Genomic DNA, 19,913 nt, shown 5'->3' on the forward strand with positions numbered 1-19,913 from the left:
CTCTCACCCACTCCATCCCCAAGCACAGCACAGAGCAGAATACAGGTGGGCTGAGCACAGAACAGCCCAACACTTTATTTCGCAAGAAGCCATGCAGGGAACACATAACAGCATAGGAAGGAGAGGAATATGTGAGAGGTGGAGAGGTCGGGGCTGTGTCCATCACTGATCCCAAGTGCTAGTGTGGCCAGCTGGCCCCTTGCAGGCTGTAGCACAGCACTCAGATGGTGGGGTTGCTCCCTGTGTGGAAGAGAAGAGATGGTGTCCAATATTATTTACAAACAGCACAGTGACTTATAACTCCTCCGATGACAGCAACTGCCTGAGGGCCCCTTAATGGCATCACACGTCACTGCAGGTGGAGGTGAGTAACGCAGCTGCGGCATGCAGCTCCCACTTCTCACACTGCTCCTGTATCACTGCTGATAACAGCAAGGCAGGGCTGCACCCCCCCATCCCCCATCCTTGGTGCCACATTTGGTCAAAAGTACCAGAAGAATTCTGCTCCATCCCACCCCCACGTTGTCATTAAGTTGATTGAAAGGATTCAAGTCAAAAACAAAAGCAGACACAAACCAAACTCAAGAGCTGGCAGAACTCCTGGATCCTTTAGAAAAGCATCACCCTGGGGTATACAACCAAAAAGAAAAGGTTTTTATTGTGTTTTTATACTATATACTATAAGACTACGTAGTTCAACTGTCAATCATCTCATCAAGTTCAAGAAGGAGCTCATCCACATCCTTCCCTGGGTCCAAGCCAATTTCTGCTTCCAGGTTCCCTCCTGAGATTTCCCGCATGAACTTTTCCAAGTCATCTTCTACAGATAAGGGGGTCTTCCCAGCCCCAGTGGAGCTCAGCTGCTGCGCTTTGGCCACCGATTGGGAAGAAGCTGAAGCTGAACTCGAGTCCTCCGACTGCTCCACAGAGTCTGCTTGGCTTCCCAGCTGCAGTTCCAGGCTTGGGAGAGCAAGGAGGAGAACAATCAGCACACAACATCTCTTAACTGGAGGTACTTATTATTCCTGTGTTGGATTTGGGCATTCTTGAGCCCAACCCCCTGATCCTTCCCACACACCAAAGAGTTTCTGGCTGACGGCAAGACAAAGTGCTTAAGCAAAAGAAGTTGTGCTCCTCACCTGCTGGGGGGTTTCTCTGTGCCAGGCTTGGTGAGCAGGCTGACCTCCGGCAGGGCTGGAGCAGCAGCCTGGCAAGAAGGAAGACAAAGTCAAGGATTCCTCAGGAGATCCTTCCTCTGCAGCGCTTCTCCTTCAGCACTGCTGAGCCTGAACCCAACACGGGGGGCCAAGGGGCTCCTGAAGGACGTCAACAACCACGGGAAGGCTGCAGAGCACCTCAGCTCTTTGCAACAACGCAGCAGGAATGGACCAATCCCTTCACGCCACACAGGAATCCCAGGGCTGCAGAGCATTGTGCACACACTGCCATTCAGCCAGCATCCTGCACACAGCCACTGCTTTGCAAGGAAACCTGCACAACCTTTCAGTTCTCCACCCTTTCTGCAGCACTTGCATCTCAGGCTGAGCCTGACCAGGACAGCACTGACGCTTCCTCCCCTCCTTACCAAAGCTGCTTTTTTAGCTGGAGGCTCCTCATCTTCAGTGCTACTCAGAGGCTTCCCAGCTGCCACAGCAGAGCGAGAGATCTCAGCAGCCTTCCGCTTCCGTGCTCGCTTCCTGGGGGTGCTGGCTTTGCCATCCCAAGGCTTCACACACACCTGGCACTTGGCTACAGGAAGAAGAGACAGCGGCTACCATTGTGCCTCCAGAGGACAAGGGAAACAGCCCTACAGCAGGAGAAAGCAACACACGGTCCCTCTAGACCTTTACCTTGGACTGGTTCTTCAGCAGCAGATGGCACAGCAGCCGGCACAGCAGCCACGTCCTCCTTCAGCTTCTCTGCTTCTCTCAGTTGCAGCTTCTCCTTTCTTGTCCCCTCGTGGCTCTTGGCTTGAGCCTTAGAATTTGGTGTGCTCTGATCCGAGGGCTACAAAGAAATACAGCAAGTGCAAACCAAGAACAAACACCAGGGAGAGTGTATGAAGGAAACACTGGAACACTGTTTCAAACGTGTGCAATTAACAAAGGGGACTCACCTCTGCGGGTGCAGAGACAGCTTTGGGAGAAGCCCTGCTCTGTTCCACAGTCTTTTCCTCTTCTCTTCCAGGTGCTTTCAAACAAGGAGAAAGAAAATCCCTTGGTCAACAGCAAGCAGATCAAGAAACCTGAGTGCCCGTGTTTCCTCCATCTGCTTATTGCCTCCCATTCAATAACAAAGCACAGAGAGAGGCGACAGCAGCAGTCCAGACATTACCCAAGCATTTGGTAAGAAAGAGCCCAGGCAGTTGGAAGCCAACTCCATTTGCTTGACAGGGGCAGCACTTGAGCAGAGCAGACAGTAAAGCAGCTGGTTACCTGCTGGCTTTGTGATGCGCAGCAACTTCCTCCCTGCTGGGGCAGGCCCGGGCTGTGCTGCTGCTGCTGGCACCTTTTCCCCGCTCTGCTGCATCCGCAGGGCTTTCTCCTGCTTGATTTCTTCCAAGCTTTTCATACGCACTTCTTCCAATGCCTTGATTGGACGCGCTGGCTCTTCCAGTTTCACTTGGCCAGGCACAGATGGACGGACAAGTCTCCGCTTCTTGCGCTCACCCTCAGCTCTCTTCTCAGGCAGCAGCTCTTCTCCTTTTGGCTTCTCTTCTTCCAGCCCTTTGTGTTTCCTTTCAGCCAGGGCTTCCGACAAGGTTTGCATGGGAACTGCAGGGGAAGGCCTCAGCCCGGAGCTGGGATCCTCCACCTTACAGCACCCTTCTGCCTGGGGGGCAGCTGGGCTTTCTCCTCGCTGATGAGCTCTCTCAAGACGGATCTCTTCCAGAGTTTTCACGTGGATCTCCCCTGCTGGCTTGGCACCCTTCTCTGTCAGCAGCAAGAAAGGAGAAGCGCAAGGATGTCATACCTGCTTATGATCTGTCTGAGCACTAGTACGGCCCTGTCTCTCCTTCAGAGACTTCACGCCTTCAACTACAGAGCAGAACAAAGCAGGGATGCTGCAGCAATGCCAGCTCTGTGCTCCCGTTTCCAAACGGGGCAGGAAAAAGAAGTTCAGATCCCAGGGATGAAGAGCTCAGCAAGCACGCAAAGAGAACGCTGCCAGGAAAGAAGAAGCAGAAAGCCTAGAGAATCTGTGCAGCAAACACAGACGACCATTTACCTCTCCTTGCTGCTCTGTCAACCTCGATCCTCTTCCCCAGCCTTTCTGCAAGGCTGCGCTTCAGCGGAAGGCCGCTGACATCAGCTACAGAGAGAAAACAACAACATTCCTCAGCTCATTTCTTGGGAGAAAGGTTTCTACAACAGTCAACCACAAACTTGGTTTCTTCCAAGGGGATGTTCTCAGATTCACCTTTCAGCTGCTACACTTGGGTGCCACTTGGAGTCATCACAGACCCACCACACACTTTCCTCCCTCCTCCTTCAGCACTGCCCTCCCATTGACGTGCAGGCAGCCAAACAACAGCTCACAAGCAGCCCTTACCTACAGAGGATTTCCGTTTTCCAGGTTTCTCAGAAAGATTCAAATGAACCACAAGCTCCTGCCCTAAGACAAAGGAAAAGAAAGGGCTTCTTTGACAGAAACCAGCAGCCAACAGAATGACTGTCCTGTCAGCTCATTGCCCACCCAACAAACATACACCCAGAAGACACCACTTGGACAGCAGCACCAGCAGACTAACATGGCCCAACTACCTTGACTGTTATTGATCCCTCCCACTTGGGAGCCACCAAATGCAAACAAAGGTACTCAGCATTACCCGGCTTTGCAGACAGCGTCACAGTTCTGACCACTGTCCGCACCTTCTCCTCTGGCACAGGAAAAGCCCGAGATTGGAGCGGATGAGCAGGAACTCCTGAAGGCCCTTCTGATCCAAGGGAACAAACAGACAGTGTTTACAACCAGGAAAAGAAAAGCCACTGCCAACAACAAAAACCAACCTGACAGAACCGTCACAGAGACCAAAGCGCATTTGTTACTCATCGCTGTCCAAGATGCAACAACCACTGCACGTCAATATGAGAGGTGACCAATTGGCCTCCAATACGCTCTTGCAGTTCCCATCTAGAAGAGCAGCTGTCTGGATCTCAAACACCACGTTGCATGCTGAAGTAGCTCGATACCCCCAGCTAAAAATCCAAGTCTATCTCTCATGTAGCTCCCAGCCACCAGCAACTGCTGCTCCAAAAGCAGCAGTGCAAGATCAAGGTTCCCTTCTGTGAACGGCTCTATTCCCCAACACAGTGCCAGCTATCTGGCTATGATCAGAAGGATCACAAAGTAGGGCACATGAACTCACCGCTTGGTTGTTTTCTTTTGTCCTTTTGTTTCTTCCCTTTGGTTCCTTCAGGTGTTTTGATTCCAGCATTCAAAGTGTCATCTGGGAGCAAAGAGCAGTGAATGAGACTGAGGGACAGAGGCACACGCTGAGGACCACAGCTCTGCAAACTGCCTCCTGCTCAGAAGCAGCCATAAGAAACCCTGTCAGCAACCCTACGTTCTGTTGTGTTTGTGCAATGAATTGCTTTGGAGTGAATTGGCAAGTTCTTCTGATTCATCCTGGAATACCTTGTTTGGAATCAGCATTCGATTTACCAGTGGAAATGATCTGCAATCCATCCTGCTTTTCTTCAGCTGGTTGCTGGACAGCTGGTTTTGTTTCTTCTCCCTTCTCAGCAAGCTGGTCTGGAGAGGGAAAGAAACAATCAGCCTCTTCAGTTACGCAGTAGGAATTCAATCAGATTTCCCACCTTTATGCAGCTCATACAATGACACTTCAGCCCACAGTTCATATTCTTAAGGACAAACATAAGTGATTACAGATGGGTTCCTTATTTCAACAGCCGTACTTACCTGGTAAACCCACAGAAGCAGTCTAAGATTCCAACCATAACATCAAAAGCCACATTCAAGATCCAAAGCAGCAGCAACCACACTCACCATCAGCATCACCATCTGCAGCATTGATTCCAGCTGCAGGATGTGTAGGGCTTGGGACATCCTTGGAGTTGTCCCCTTCCATCACTGCCCTCAACTGTGGAGAGGGATTGGACTGCACGGAAAGCTTGCTCTGCTGCAGTGTTGGCTGAGCTGCCTTCAGATCGTCGCCTGCAGACTCTGCTGGACTTGGCAGCGCAGCTACAGGAAGGAAAGGATCATCAGGAATGGAAAACTTGGATCCTAAGTGAACTCTCAGAAGTACCCAAAGTTCAGCTGGGCACCCATCTATCAGCTCACCATGAACGTTCCCTGGCACTCTTGACCACACTACACCCACCTGTGAGCAATAGAGTTCATCTTTCGTCCCTAACCAAGACCAACTCACTTTGGCTGGGTGGTAAGAAAAGCCCATTGAGGTGCCGTCCCTTGGTGTGATGAAAGGCACAGTTGGATTTCTGGCAGCCTCCTGGCTGGTTCTCCCAGTAGCAGGGAATCTCACTGCGTTTTTTCTGAGGACGGAAAGGAAGAAAAGCTGCTGGTCATGCGGACCTCAGATTTGCAAAGGGAGACTGAGCTGCAGATGATGCCAGTGAGCAGACTGCCACAAAGCAGCACTCCAACACCACTCTGAAGCGTGCGCAGGCTGGGAGCACCGGGCTCACTCAGCTTTCCTAGCATGCTGTGGGTGAGGACACCAGTTGAGAAGGGCTTCAACTAACACACCTTGCAGAATGCCTGTCTGATGCATGTGCTTCTTTAGCTGCTGTGGAGAGAACACTGTTGGGATCTACTACAGGAATGTCCTGCTCTGATTTACCAATGCCATTGAGCTCTCTTCCCTCTGCTTCCTCCCAGCCCCCTCTTCACAATAGGAACCATCCTCCTTTCAAAGCAAATGAACCTAATCTGCACAAGCCCATTCAGCCCAGCTGAAGCAATGAGAAGTGGGTTTGGTGATGAACTCTGAGCAGCCAACACTCACCTGGATCTTCATGTGCCTGAACCTGCAGACCTTCCTGAAGCAGCGGCCCTCCTTCCACAGCGTGCAGATGGTTTCATTGCCCAAAGCAGCTTCACAGTGCCGGAAGCGACACTTGTCTCCCTGGAACCCAATGGAAACACAGAGAGGAAAATGCAATAGTACAACCTGAGAACTGGCCGTGCTTTGAGCTCATTTGTAGCCAGTTGCCCTATTGCGCAATGCAATGAGTTATTCAGTTTGCCCAAGATCAGTGATGCTTCTACCTATTGCACCCCGTCCTCTGAACTGAAGAAATGAATGAAATGAAGGAAACAACCCAAGCAGACCTTGTTACAAGTGGAATAGAAGTAGAAATAGCAATCCTCTCCGTTCTTCGACATGCTGGACGAGCTCCCAGAAGCAGTTCTGCTCTCGGGGATCTCTGTGCAGCTCTTCCTCTGCTCTCTCAAAGAGCTGGCTCGTGCTTCCTTGCACTGAGCGTCTTCTACTGCCTTGATCAGTGAAATCTTCTGTTGAAAAGGAACCCTGAGCAAAACAGCAACAAGCAGAAAAGAATGAGGAATGCCCACCCATCTTCCCAGCTTTCTCCTGTTCATTCCATCAGTCTCTCAGGAGCAGTTGTTTCCAAACATTGCCCTCCTCAACAGTGGTCAAACTAGAGGAACATCAGCCTGACTCAGCACGGAGCCCCTGGGGGTGCACGGCTGCAAGGCCTCCAATGGAGCCCCTCCAACTGGATGGCAAAGTTTCCTTCCTTCCTCCAATCCCGATAGAAATGCTGCCTTGTTACCTTTAGTACCTTCCCATCAGATTCCTCTCTGGCACATTCCTATGCTCCTAACAACCTCAGTGCTGCCCAGCACAGACGCCGGGCACCAACACGGCTCTGGACTCTGCACCGTGGAACACCCACCCAGCTCAGCACTTCTGTTCTGCTCACAATGGGAAGGGTTCTGGAATCGGGAGCATCAAGTGCACTAGAAATACCTCACGTCCCTCCGTTCCTTACGAGCCCTTCCCTTTGGAAACAAGAGAACCCCAGACACATCTGTTAGCACAGCAGCCCAAATGCTAACCAGAAACCAAGCACGGAGCCCTGAGAGCTGTGCACAGGGAGTAACTCCGCAGCACTCGGCACATCTCTTTGCACTTTGCTTCCCATTTGGAAAGACTGTCTTTCTGCACCAGAATGCCAGTTCAGTTTTCGTGTCGTGAGATTTCAAGCTTGTTCTGGGCAAAAGAATTCCAGCTACACTGAGGTCACAGCAGCTGGGGGCTCAGTGCACACACACCAGTGCTGCCATCAGCTCAACCCTTGCCTAAAGAAGACTGCACAAAGCAAGCATCCCATTGCTTTTGCAGCTTGCCTTCCTGAGCACCAAGCAGCACCATCAATTCTCTGCTCTCACTTTCCAGTTTGCTGACCTGCCTTTGTCCTGCAGAGAACAGCAAGAAGGGATGGGGATTTATTTGTGTGCTTCAACTAACACGCTAGAGGAAGACGAGCACATTTACCCAGCTGTATTGCTTTTGAATCATAGAATCATAGAATTACTCAGGTTGGAAAAGACCTTGAAGATCATCAAGTCCAACCGCAGCCCAACCAGTAGCCGATCTCTTAAACAACAACCACAAAACAATACCACAACAACAAAGCTCTGCTAAATCATATCCCTGAGTACCACATCCAAACGGCCCTTAAACACATCAGGGATGGCGATTCAACCACCTCCCTGGGGAGCCCATTCCAGTCCCTAACCATGTGTATCCCATTCCAGTCCCTAACCATGTGTATCCCATTCCAGTCCCTAACCATGTGTATCCCATTCCAGTCCCTAACCATGTGTATCCCATTCCAGTCCCTAACCATGTGTATCCCATTCCAGTCCCTAACCACCCTTTCTGTAAAGAAGTTCTTCCTAATATCCAACCTAAACTTGCCCTGGCGCAACTTGAGGCCATTTCCCCTCGTCCTGTCACTTGTCACTAGTGAGAAGAGACCTGCCCCACTCTCACTGTAAGAACCTTTCAGGTACTGGCAGACGGCAATAAGGTCTCCCCTCAGCCTCCTCTTCCTCAGACTAAACAGCCCCAGCTTCCTTAGTCTCTCCTCGTAGGGCTGATTCTCCAAGCCCTTCACGAGCCTCGTTGCCCTTCTCTGGACCTGCTCCAGTACCTCCATGTCCTTCTTGTGCTGAGGTGCCCAAAACTGGACACGGTACTCGAGGTGAGGCCTCACCAATGCTGAGTACAGGGGCAGGATGACTTCCTTAGTCCTGCTCACCACACCATTCCTGATACAAGCCAGGATGCCATTGGCCCTCTTGGCCACCTGGGCACACTGCTGGCTCATATTCAGCCGACTGTCCATCAGCACAACAAGGTCCCTTTCCGTCTGGGAGCTTTCCAGCCACACCTCCCCAAGCCTGTAGGGTTGCCTGGGGTTGTTATGACCAAAATGCAGGACCCGACACTTGGCCCTGTTGAAACTCATTCCATTAACCGTGGCCCATCGATCAAGTCTATCCAGGTCCCTCTGTAGTGCCCTTCTCCCCTCAGGCAGATCAACCCTCCCTCCCAGCTTAGTGTCGTCTGCGAACTTACTGAGGGTGCACTCAATCCCCTCATCCAAATCATCAATGAAGATGTTAAACAGAAGCGGCCCAAGCACCGAGCCCTGGGGGACGCCACTTGTGACCGGCCGCCAACTGGATTCCACTCCATTGACCACAACTCTCTGGGCCCGGCCATCCAACCAGTTCTTCACCCAGCGGAGCGTGCGCCCATCCAAACCACGGGCAGCCAGCTTCTCTACCAGAATGTGATGGGGGACAGTGTCAAAGGCCTTACTGAAGTCCAGGTAGACCACGTCGACAGCCTTTCCTTCATCTACTAAGCGGGTCACCTTGTCATAGAATGAAATCAGGTTAGTCAGGCAGGATCTACCATTCATAAATCCATGCTGACTAGGCCCGATCCCTTGGCTGACCTTTAGTTCGTCCATGATGATACCTGAGATTATCCTTTCCATAACCTTCCCAGGCACCGAGGTGAGACTGATGGGCCTGTAGCTGCCAGGATCATCTTTCCGGCCCTTTTTGAAGATGGGCGTCACATTCGCCAGCCTCCAATCCACCGGGACATCCCCAGTCAGCCAAGACTGCTGAAAAATGATGGAAAGTTGGTTTGGCGACCACATCCGCCAACTCCCTCAGCACTCTAGGGTGCAACCCATCCGGCCCCATGGACTTATAAACATCCAGCTTTCGAAGTAGGTCCAGAACCATCTCATCACGGATCACGCAAGGCTCTTTTGGTTCCCCCTTCCCATCTACCAGTGTAGGGGGCTGCGTTCCCAGGGAGTTACAAGCATAACTATTGAAGACTGAGGCAAAGAAGGTATTAAGTACCTCCACTTTTGAATTAAGTGGAGATGTTTTATAGAGGAGCGGGTTGGGATGTGGGTGTGGACAGCTCAGCCTCAGTGCGTGGTTGGTTATGGAAGCTGGGTGTCAGCCCAGTTGGGTGGGGATATGCAGGGAAGCTGGGAGGAGCACCAAGGAGACCACATTGCAGCACACAGAGATGGCTATTGGGAAAACCAGATCTGATCCAGGATGGGGAGCAGGCAGCCATCAGCATGGGGTCACAGAGGGGAGATGATGAACAATGGGGGGATACATGGGGGCAGTGAGCAGCAGGGGCAGGGGAAGGGGAGAGGGCAGTGGGTCCTCAGTACTCTGAGCAGCCAAACCAGGCCAAGGTCCGCTCACCCACCCCATCCCCAAGCACAGCACAGAGCAGGATGCAGGCAGGCTGAGCACAAAACAGCCCAACACTTTGTTTCACTGGAAGCCGTGCGGGCAGCACATAACAGCATAGGAAGGAGAGCACCTGCAGCCTCACATCGCAGAGCCCCCTCACCTGTTCTCCCCAGCTCTGCCTCCTGTTCTCTATGTAACTCCGCAGCCACTGCACACAGGTTTCCTCCAGGTAATGTTTCCATCCCTCAGCATCACCACCTTCCTCCCACTTCCTCTTGATGGGAACTGCCTCTGGAACCACCGCAGTGAACATCATCGTGTCTTTGTCGAAGGCAATGAAGTCTCTCCCATCATAGGCACGCGGATAATACCCCCGGGTGGTGCCGTCCTCGAGGATGTCACAGCCATACATCCACTGCACCGTGTGAGACCCTGAAACACAGCCGGGCAGGGGGTGAGGGGCTCCTCCATCTCCAGGGGTCCCACTGTAGTGGGGATGGGGTTGGGGTCCCCCCGGGTCGCAGCACCCCGTGCTCGGTGGGGCTGTGACGGGCAGCCCCGGGACGGTGCCGCCGGGCAGGACCAGCCCTGGGGGGTGCGGGCGGCACTGCGCCATGGAGCCCCATCCCACAGCACGGAGCCGCGGTGCCGGCCGTGCTCACCGCCGCTCTGGTTGTAGCGCCGTGCTGTAACGGCCAGGTTCTCGCGGTCAATCAGCTCAGTTTTCTATCCGACCTCCGTCTGCCCATCCCAGTACTGCTGGTCCATGTTGGCCGCCATCCACTCGGTGCGGGGCACGAACCTCCGCGCGGTGCTGACGCAGTGCACGAAGAATTCGCCGTCCACGTACCCCACAGACACGAACCAGGGCAGCCCGGGGCCGGGATCCGTCATGGCCGTTTGGAAGTACCGCAGGGAATGGAGCTCTGCGGCGACTGAGCGCAGCGGGGCCGTGAGCCGCGGGTGGGGGTCCCACGGGCACAGCCCCGGGGTGGGGTTACGGGGACGGAGGGGTCCCGGTCCGGCCGCACTCACCGCCCGCCGCCCCGCACACGGCGCACAGCAGCAGCCCCAGCATCCCGCACAGCCACATCGTTGAGCTCCGGGAACTGCCGCACCTTCACCTTTTGGGACTTCCCGACCCCTCCCCGCACTCCCATCGGCTCTTCCGCCTCCGTTTCGCCAATGGTGAACGTGAGCGTGCGTGACGTCACCGGGAGTCAGGCAGAATTAGTACCCGAAGATTTTGAAGCGGAAGCGCTGAGCGGTGCGTTTGCGGGGCTGGGACGGGCGCGGTGTGGGAAACCCCCTGCCCACCGAGCACAGGGGGGGCACCCGGGCTTTGTCCCCAGCCCGGCCTTGTCCCTACCCCGGGTGACCTAGGGACCGTCTGTCTTCAGGGACGGGGGAAGTGAGCAGGAGTCGTTCTGCATTCCAGTTGTTGGAAACATCCTCAATCCTTTTTGGTCAGGACGGTATCTCTTTGTACCTGTGACTTCTACCTAGGAACTACAAATTGCTTCACTTATATTATGAGACCTTGAAATAAAATATTCTCATCTTATTCCCAATGCAGAAACAACATTGGATTCCCACATACTGCTGCTGCATCACTGCTGATAACTGGAAGGCAGGGCTGCACCCCCCACTGACTCAGGAGATCAATTCCCAGGCACTGCAGCACACAGCTGGACGTCCTTCTGGGCTGAGGCACAGAACTGCTTGCTCCTCTTGCTGCCCAAAGCAGCCAACCAGGAGCAGGGAATGGATGCACAGGACCTCAACTCTGAGCAGCAGGAGAACTCAGGACCATGGAATGCAGTCTGCCCATTTGGTTGACCAGTTCAGCTGTGCTTTAAGACTCATTGTGAAGCCTCCTTTAGAAAAGCATCACTCTGGGGTATCCAACCATAAAAAAAGGTTTTTATTGTGTTTTTATACTATATAGTATAAGACTACGCAGTTCAACTGTCAATCATCTCATCAAGTTCAAGAAGGAGCTCATCCACATCCTTCCCTGGGTCCAAGCCAATTTCTGCTTCCAGGTTCCCTCCTGAGATCTCCCCCATGAACTTTTCCAAGTCATCTTCTACAGATAAGGGGGTCTTCCCAGCCCCAGTGGAGCTCAGCTGCTGCGCTTTGGCCACCGATTGGGAAGAAGCTGAAGCTGAACTCGAGTCCTCCGACTGCTCCACAGAGTCTGCTTGGCTTCCCAGCTGCAGTTCCAGGCTTGGGAGAACGAGGAGGAGAACAATCAGCACACAACATCTCTTAACTGGAGGTACTTATTATTCCTGTGTTGGATTTGGGCATTCTTGAGCCCAACCCCCTGATCCTTCCCACACACCAGAGAGTTTCGTTGCTCCCTGTGTGGAAGAGAAGAGATGGTGTCCCATAGGGCCGTGTTCACATCCCAACCCTTTGCTCCGGGCGTCTTCCTGCAGAGTCCCAGTGCAGCCCAGCCCTGGTGCAGCACCACAAGGAGCACAGGGACCCCTCCCAACCCTCAGCCACACACTACACCGGTGCTTCAGTTGCTGGATGCACCATCCTGGCCTGTAAGAGAAGAAACAGCCATGAGCCCCAGCCCTGTGCTCACTGTGGGGCATGGAGCAGCCCCGAGCACCAGGAAGGGGAACCCTGGGAGAAAGGGGGGACCCCAACGCTGCCCTGGCACCGGGCAGAGGTGGGGGACAGCGCTGCCCTCATCACTCACTGGGAGCCACGTTGTAGCCTTTCTCCTTCTTCCCTGCAGACAGAGAGATGCATCAGCACAGGTTCACATCACAGCCAGGCTGGGGGCTCGTGATGGAGCCTCAAATCCCCCCAAGTCCCCCACCACGTCTCCACTTTTACCAGCATGGTGTCTGTAGATGATGAATCCAACACCAGCCATGATGGCAATGGCGACAACAGCTATGACCACTCCCACCACTATGGGCACAAAGCTGGACTGCGGCCGCTCTGGGGGAAGGCAGGGCCGTCAGCAGGGGAAGGGGCAGCCCGCAGCCCCCCAGCCCCACATCCCCTCACTCACCCCACGAGTAGAGGCCGGGCTGGGGCAGGCTGGCGTGCTCCACGCGGCACTGGTACTTGTCCCCGTCCCCCGGCAGCGCGTCGATGGTGACCCAGGTGTGGTAGGTGCCGTCGCTGTTGGGCACGATGCCCCCCGAGTGGGTGTCCTGGCCCAGCACCGCGCCGTCCTTCACCCAGCTGACGGCGATGGGCCGCGGGTAGAAGCCGTGAGCGCGGCAGGACAAGGTCAGGATCCCGTCGGCCTCCTTCCCCCACACTCGCACCTCGGGTTGCTCTGAAGGTGGGCGGCAGTGAGGGCCGGGCTGAGCTCCCCACGCTGAGCCCCCACCCCTCCTCCAGCACCACACCATGGTCCACCCCTCACCTGTCCTCCCCAGCTCTGTTTTCCCGTGCTCCATGTATCTCCACAGACACTGCACACAGGTTTCCTCCAGGTAATGCTTCTTCCTCTCAGCAACACCGTCTTCCTCCCACTCCCTCTTAGTAGGAACTGCCTCTGGAACCGCCACAGTGAACGTCATCGTGTCTTTGTCAAAGGCAATGAAGTCTCTCCCATCATAGGCATACTGATCATACCCCCGGATGGTGCCATCCTCGAGGATGTCACAGCCATACATCCGCTGCCATGTGTGAGACCCTGAAACACAGCCGGGCAGGGGGTGAGGGCTCCTCCATCTCCAGGGGTCCCACTGTAGTAGGGATGGGTTTTGGGTCCCCCCGGGTCGCAGCACCCCGAGCTCGGTGGGGCTGTGACGGGCAGCCCCGGGACGGTGCCGCCGGGCAGGACCAGCCCTGGGGGGTGCGGGCGGCACTGCGCCATGGAGCCCCATCCCACAGCACGGAGCCGCGGTGCCGGCCGTGCTCACCGCCGCTCTGGTTGTAGCGCCGTGCTACACTGCCCAGTCTCGCGCGGTTATTCTGCTCATTGTTCTGTGCGATTTTCGTCTGCCCATCCCAATACTGCTGGTCCACGTTGGCCGCCATCCACTCGGTGCGAGGCACGAACCTCTGTGTGGTGCTGTCGTAGTGCATGAAGATTTCGCCACAATCACGAACCAGGGCAGCCCGGGGCCGGGATCCGTCATTGCGGTAACAAAGTACCGCAGGGAATGGAGCTCTGCGGGGCCGGAGCGCAGCGGGGCCGTGAGCCGCGGGTGGGGGTCCCACGGGCACAGCCCCGGGGTGGGGTTACGGGGACGGAGGGGTCCCGGTCCGGCCGCACTCACCGCCCGCCGCCCCGCACACGGCGCACAGCAGCAGCCCCAGCATCCCGCACAGCCACAGCGCTGCGCTCCGAGGACGGACACACCCCGCACCGCTCCTTCAGCTGTTTCGGAGTTTTTCCCTTCCCGCACTCCCATTGGCTCCTCCGCCTCCGCCTCACTAATGGTGAACGGGAGCGTTCGTGTCGTCTCCGGGCGCCAGGCAGAATCCGCTCCCGCAGATAGGGACGAGAAAGCGAAAATGACGGGAGCGGTGCGGAGCCGACCCCAGCCCACCGGGGGCATCCCGGGCTGTGTCCCCACCGGGGCCGTGTCCCTACCCAGGGGAGGGGGCCGATGGCTTCTGTCGGGGGTATCGGGGATACGAGGGGCGATGGGAAGGCAGGGAGCCATAGTTCGGAGCTCGGCCGGGGGGCTGCGATGAACCCCGTCCCCGGGTGCAGGCGTGGGGTGCACGGAGCGATCCTTCCAGCACGGAGCCGTCGGACACGGAGAGGCACTGAGGGCGAGGGAAACCTCTGGGATTTCTGCTCCAGCCGGGAGTCAGTGGCTTATCTCAGTTCGTTGCTGTCCCCAGCTTAATGATGGTGACTCATGACCCGTATCCAGGTCACTAAAACGCAGACCCGACAAGAGCCCGGAACATTGAAGTTCTTAAGAGCCGCTTAAGATCGCAACCTGACACCCCCAGTCTGCCTGAGGGTAAGGGAGCAGCTGGTCGCTCTACAGATCGGCCCACAGTGCCGTCGGCTGCCCCGCCACCACCATCGGATGAGGTTTTTACTGCCTCACGTCCCAAGGATCCCGGTTTCCCTTTGGATCCCGGCCTCATAGACCCTAAAGAAGAGACGGATTTGCCCCCTCCTGATTTGCGTGATGTACGCACAGCTGTTCAGAGGGAGGCTAGGAAAGCCGGGGATGCAGATATGTTGAAAGTTATCGTAGCCTCGGATCGAGAGCCACGTTGGGAAGCGTTATTGTACAGAGTCCTGCAGGACTTGTGATGCACAGTCACAGCCACGCCTCCATGGGAATCACTGGCCGGCACTTGTATTGCTCGACTGATGGATTCTCAGGCACAGCCGGTGCCAGCTGCGCCCATGGAAAGGGGTGCTGCAGGGTTTGGATCAACAGGGACCCTCTGTGTAAAGTGTCAGCACCAGCCGAGTGGTATCAGCAGACAATATTCATCCTTAAATCTCTGCTGCTTAAGCAAGAAGGAGGGAATGGAGAAGGCACTTCTAGCAGGAAGGCTTGCTAAAACGACACATGTATTGAACCTTTTACATCGAGGATGTGATGACGGGGGACAGCCGGTAGCCCTCACTTTGTTCCAGTTAATGAGGAAAGAGTGAAAATGCATGGAAAAAATAGGATAAGATGAAGGAATTTGGAATCGGGTCAATGGGAAGGTCCATTTCTGCTGATAACTTGGAGGAGAGAAAGAATGCTTAGGATAAAGTGTACTGGTTATTGTCGCTGTTGTTGTGATTGCTAAATGTTGATGGTATATAAGAGTATAAATGCAAAGGGTGTATGGAAATGTAATTGTTAATGCTAAGTAGGTGTGGAATTGTTAATGCTATAGGGATGTGTGAACATTAATGCTATATGGAAGTGGAATTATTCATGTTACGTGGAAGTGTAATAGAGGGTACGAAGAGTGGAATTGTGACAAATAACAACAACCACCAGCAAAAAGGTTAAAGAAGAACAGTGAGTTAAAATACCAAAGTCAGTGACCTGCCCCAGCCAAAGCAGATAAGTGCTGGCAAGAGAACACAACCACCCAACCCTCCCCACACCTCCTCCATGGCTTGTGATGTGAATGGGGACAAAAGCAAAACATTGGAAGCCAGAATAGCCTTGATCTGCAGAGATCCAGGAAACGTGTTATCCCGGGGAAAGGGGCTGGCAGGGTCCAGGAGGGTTCCACTCTCACTGAACAGAAAAGTATCCAGTGCAAAAGGCAGCTCTGGATTTGAGATCGCTCCTTCATGGAGTTTGGATAAGCAGCCTCAGCATTTTCCAGCTAGGCTGAAGGCATCCATAGCAGTGAGTTTTTCCTATAGATAACCTTCTTGGATATATACCAGCATCATTCTTGTATAGTTACCATCTCTGTATTATTTCTACCTTACAACCACCATCCTTGTATTAGTCTCACCTTATAGGGCAGTTCTGCGGATAGAGCCCCATCCCACAACACGGAGCAGTGGTGCTGGTTGTGCTCACCCCCACTCTCTTTGGAGTGACAGCTGGAATCCAAAGTAGTTGAGTCAGCTCTCCTTGGAGTGGAAACTTCTGGCTCTGGGATCTCAGCAGAAACTCCTTTGTTCCCATCTTCTGGGCCTTGCCAGCAGGTAAGAGGGAGCAGGGATACCCATCTGCATCCTGTTTTTCACAGGGCACGATGGCTTCATTCCCCAATTTTCCCATACCAAGCAGGAGCTATTGCATCCCAGGCCACATCTTCCGCTCATAAACAGCCCTGAGCACTCAACAAGGAAGAACTCTCACATCCATGAGCGCCAGCCCTGTGCTCACTGTGGGGCATGGAGCAGCCCTAAGAACCAGGAAGGATAACTCTGGGAGAAAGTGGGGACCCCAACGCTGCCCTGGCACTGGGCAGAGATGATGGACAGTGCTGCCCTCATCACTCACTGGGGGCCACGTTGTAGCCTTTCTCCTGCAGACAGAGAGATGCATCAGCACAGGTTCACATCACAGCCAGGCTGGGGGTACCCAAGGGAGACCCAGACCCCCCCACAGCCTCCACTGTCCTCCTACACCCCTCCACTTTTACTTGCGTGGCATCTGTAGATGGTGAATCCAACGCCAGCCACGATGACCACAATGGTGACGACCACCCCCACCACAATGGGCACCACGTTGGACTGTGGCCGCTCTGGGGGAAGGCAGGGCCGTCAGCAGGGGAAGGGGCAGCCCACAGCCCCCCAGCCCCACATCCCCTCACTCACCCCACGAGTAGTGTGTGGAGAGTGTTTGTGCAGAGTGGCTTCGTGAGAAAGGACATGATGAGATTCCATTAGTTAAATTGTAAGAGAAGGTATGTGGCTAGTGGCAACAATGAGGAGATATCAGGATGTGAAAGACAGGATATGTAGCTAAGGACAAAATATGTAGCGAGAAACAAGGACGGTCTAAAGGGAAAAACAAGATGTGTAGCAATGTGTAGGCATAGCTATGAAGAAAAGTAACCATAAGACTAACCATAAAGGTCAAATGAAGTAATGTATAACCCACCAATCTTGAGCTTTACTTTTGCAATATGTATGAGCTTATTACTGACTGTATAAACAAGATGCTGTTACACCTAATAAACTGAGACCTGCTGACCATGATATATGAGGCACGTCTCCCGCGGTCATTTCCAACAAATGGCGCCCGAACAGGGACCATCTTCTTCCGCTAAGTAAGAAGAAGACGGAATCCTTGCCAGGGAAAAAGGAAGTTGCCACGGTTGGGACTGCGTTGGGTTCGGGTCCTTAAGCAGCGAGGACGACGAAAGAGCCGAATTAAAGCTCCGCGTCTCAGGCGACCACGACAGGTGGGCTCGACCGATACGTGCTGCCGAAGCCTGGAAGGCTGCAACGGTACCGACGTGAGTAAATATGGACAGGCAAGCAGCATATAATTTGTTCTCCGCTTTTCTAAGTAGGAGACACTTTAAAGGTATAGACATAGGAAAGGAACTCCCCAAGCTATTAGCGTACGGATATGCTAAAGGGTTATTTCAGAATCCGCATTTGGTGCATGATCTTACTGAGCAAGGAATGATAGAAGGGGAGAAAAAGGCTAAAAAATGCGGAAAGTGGTGGTGTGTGTTTATGTGTGTGTGGATAAGTATGTGGATGAGTCTGGTTTATAATGAGTTGTTGCGATATCAGGCAGAAAAGAAAGCGACAGAGCAAGCTAGTGTTGTGCAGGGGAGGAATAAGAATTATAGTGAGTGGTCAGATTGCCCGATGCCCCCTGCTGTGTCCACCGTAAATTTGCCGCTGGCCGCCGAGCCTGCGTTGCCAGTGGCCCCGGAGCCGAGTGCCCCGTCTCCGCCTCTCGGCACGTCTGTGTCGGACGAGCCGCCTGCATCCACCATGGCGCTACAGCCGGCCCCCTCGACCCCCCTTAGCAATGAGCCGCTCCCTGGGGCAGGGACTGACCTAGCGGAGGCCGTCGCGCGGGAGCGGAGGGGGGGCTGGGCTGCGCTGGCGTGGGCTTGTTTAGAGGCAGGGGACGGTGAGGCGTTGGAAGCTGTGCAACAGATGGCATTTCCGGTGGTGTATGCACCTAATCCTGCAGGCGGGATACAGGCTGCTATCACTGCTTTAGATTGGAAATTGTTGTCACAATTGCGGTCTACGGTCAGTCAGTTTGGAGTAAAAAGCGAGTCAGCGAGACAGATGTTGGATTATATCTGGAGTACTCAAGTTTTGTTGCCATCAGATTGTCGGGCTATAGCTAGGCTGTTTAATGCTTATTGGGAAGAGATGTGCCAACAGAGCACAGCGATAGTTAGGCAGCCGGGAGATCCCTTGTATAATGTAACCGTTGAAGAACTTTTAGGGGTGGGTCCTTTCATCCGGACAGGGGCCCAGGTTTTATTAGGGCCAGTTAAATGTAGGGAGTCTATGTATCTGGCCAGACAGGTTATGGATAAGATCAAGGCACCAGGTGGGCTACCGTCTTATATGGGGATCCATCAGGGAAGAAATGAGGATTTTGGAGCGTTTATAGATAAGGTAGCTGGAGCCATAGAGAAGGCTGGAGTACCAGAATACATGAAGGAAATAATGCTGAAACAGTGTGCACTTCAAAACTGTAACGCTACAGCTCGTGGCATTCTAAATACTTTGAGGAGTAATTGGTCAATAGAGGAGGCGTTAGACAGATTATCCAGTGTGCCCACAGGGGCTCAGGCTTTCATAGTTAAGGCTATTAAGGAGGTAGGGGCAGGATTTAAGGCACAGGATGAGGCTTCTCAGAATCAAGTGTTAGCTGCCCTTGCACCCCTCCAAGCTGCAGTTTCTATAAGCCCCCGCTCGCAGAACAGCTCCCGCATGAAGTGCTACCGTTGTGGAAATACCGGACACATCCGTCGCGACTGTCAAGCCGCCGGTGTATGGTGCCAGAACTGCCGCTCGGACAACCACAACACCGTCAGCTGCCAACGCTGGTCGAGAAACCTCCAGCCCAGCGCAAGAAAGAACAGAGGCCGCGCTCGGACACAAGCGGCCGTTACCAGCCAGCTGCCGCCTTCCGCCCCGCCCACGTCACTCGTCGGGACGCTGCCTCTCTCTGCCGCGGCTATGACTCCTGCGTCTACGTCTCTGCAGCCTGCGTGTAACGAGGTTAAAGACACGGATGGATCAAAAACTGTGTTACGAATGATCCTCTCTCCTATGCAATACACTGTGTTTATGACTGAATACCAGCTACATAATTTGACTGATATCCCCCTTGCTACTAATGCTTTACGTTCACATGTTCCAATACCCAATGCTGTTACTGTATTTACAGGTGGCTCCAGCAAGGCGCACCAAGCAGAGGTTCTCTGGCGTGCGACTGCTACACGATGGCAGTCAGACGTACATGTTGTCGATGCATCACCTCAAGTTGTAGAACTCACTGCAGTAGTTCGAGCTTTCCAAATTTTTTCAGAACAGAAGCTTAATATAATAACTGACTCTTTGTATGTTACAGGTATCATTCAGCGGATTGAAGAATCCTTTCTTAAGGAAGTTAATAAGGTTTTGTTTGTACAGCTCAAGCAAGTTTTGCATTATGACATTCAATCGCATACTGCATTGCCTTGTCCTTTAACTGAGGGCAACTGCAAGGCTGATCGAGCCACAGTCACTTTTGCTGCCCCTCAAT

At 53.8% G+C, this 19,913-nt stretch overlaps 2 protein-coding genes and 1 pseudogene across 2 annotated transcripts; all 3 read right to left on the bottom strand.

The window, feature by feature from the left end:
• Positions 1-635: 635 nt before the first annotated feature.
• LOC140263085 (zinc finger CCCH domain-containing protein 11A-like) lies at positions 636-11,179 on the bottom strand. Its single transcript, XM_072357828.1, has 19 exons — positions 10,792-11,179; positions 10,419-10,691; positions 9,917-10,188; positions 8,597-9,155; positions 6,319-6,517; positions 5,993-6,112; positions 5,396-5,519; positions 5,005-5,208; positions 4,639-4,755; positions 4,370-4,450; positions 3,830-3,937; positions 3,553-3,615; positions 3,229-3,312; positions 2,436-2,933; positions 2,117-2,190; positions 1,851-2,007; positions 1,586-1,749; positions 1,140-1,207; positions 636-960 (listed from the first exon to the last, which is right to left on the bottom strand). The coding sequence occupies exons 5-19, from the start codon at positions 6,370-6,372 to the stop codon at positions 696-698; spliced, it is 2,181 nt and encodes a 726-aa protein (XP_072213929.1). The 5' UTR covers positions 6,373-6,517; positions 8,597-9,155; positions 9,917-10,188; positions 10,419-10,691; positions 10,792-11,179; the 3' UTR covers positions 636-695.
• LOC140263001 (class I histocompatibility antigen, F10 alpha chain-like) lies at positions 7,472-10,650 on the bottom strand. Its single transcript, XM_072357733.1, has 3 exons — positions 10,492-10,650; positions 9,917-10,171; positions 7,472-7,483 (listed from the first exon to the last, which is right to left on the bottom strand). The coding sequence occupies exons 1-3, from the start codon at positions 10,648-10,650 to the stop codon at positions 7,472-7,474; spliced, it is 426 nt and encodes a 141-aa protein (XP_072213834.1).
• Positions 11,180-11,345: 166 nt separating the features above from the next.
• Positions 11,346-14,061, bottom strand: LOC140263071 (class I histocompatibility antigen, F10 alpha chain-like; annotated as a pseudogene).
• Between the last annotated feature and the right edge of the window lie 5,852 nt (positions 14,062-19,913).

The sequence above is a fragment of the Excalfactoria chinensis genome, chromosome 27 (assembly GCF_039878825.1).
Source record: "Excalfactoria chinensis isolate bCotChi1 chromosome 27, bCotChi1.hap2, whole genome shotgun sequence".
Classification (NCBI taxonomy): domain Eukaryota; kingdom Metazoa; phylum Chordata; class Aves; order Galliformes; family Phasianidae; genus Excalfactoria; species Excalfactoria chinensis.

Bases quoted from the DNA above. Each gene is read 5' to 3' on its own strand.
- LOC140263001 (XM_072357733.1), bottom strand. From the start codon at position 10,650: ATGACGGATCCCGGCCCCGGGCTGCCCTGGTTCGTGTCTGTGGGGTAC. The intron at 10,172-10,491 runs GTCGGATAGAAA...CACACGGTGCAG, and splicing joins ACTGGGATGGGCAGACGGAG to TGGATGTATGGCTGTGACAT.
- LOC140263085 (XM_072357828.1), bottom strand. From the start codon at position 6,372: ATGTCGAAGAACGGAGAGGATTGCTATTTCTACTTCTATTCCACTTGT. The intron at 5,520-5,992 runs GTGAGTGTTGGC...TTCCGTCCTCAG, and splicing joins TCAGGCACATGAAGATCCAG to AAAAAACGCAGTGAGATTCC. The intron at 3,313-3,552 runs GTAAGGGCTGCT...TTCTCTCTGTAG, and splicing joins AAAACGGAAATCCTCTGTAG to CTGATGTCAGCGGCCTTCCG.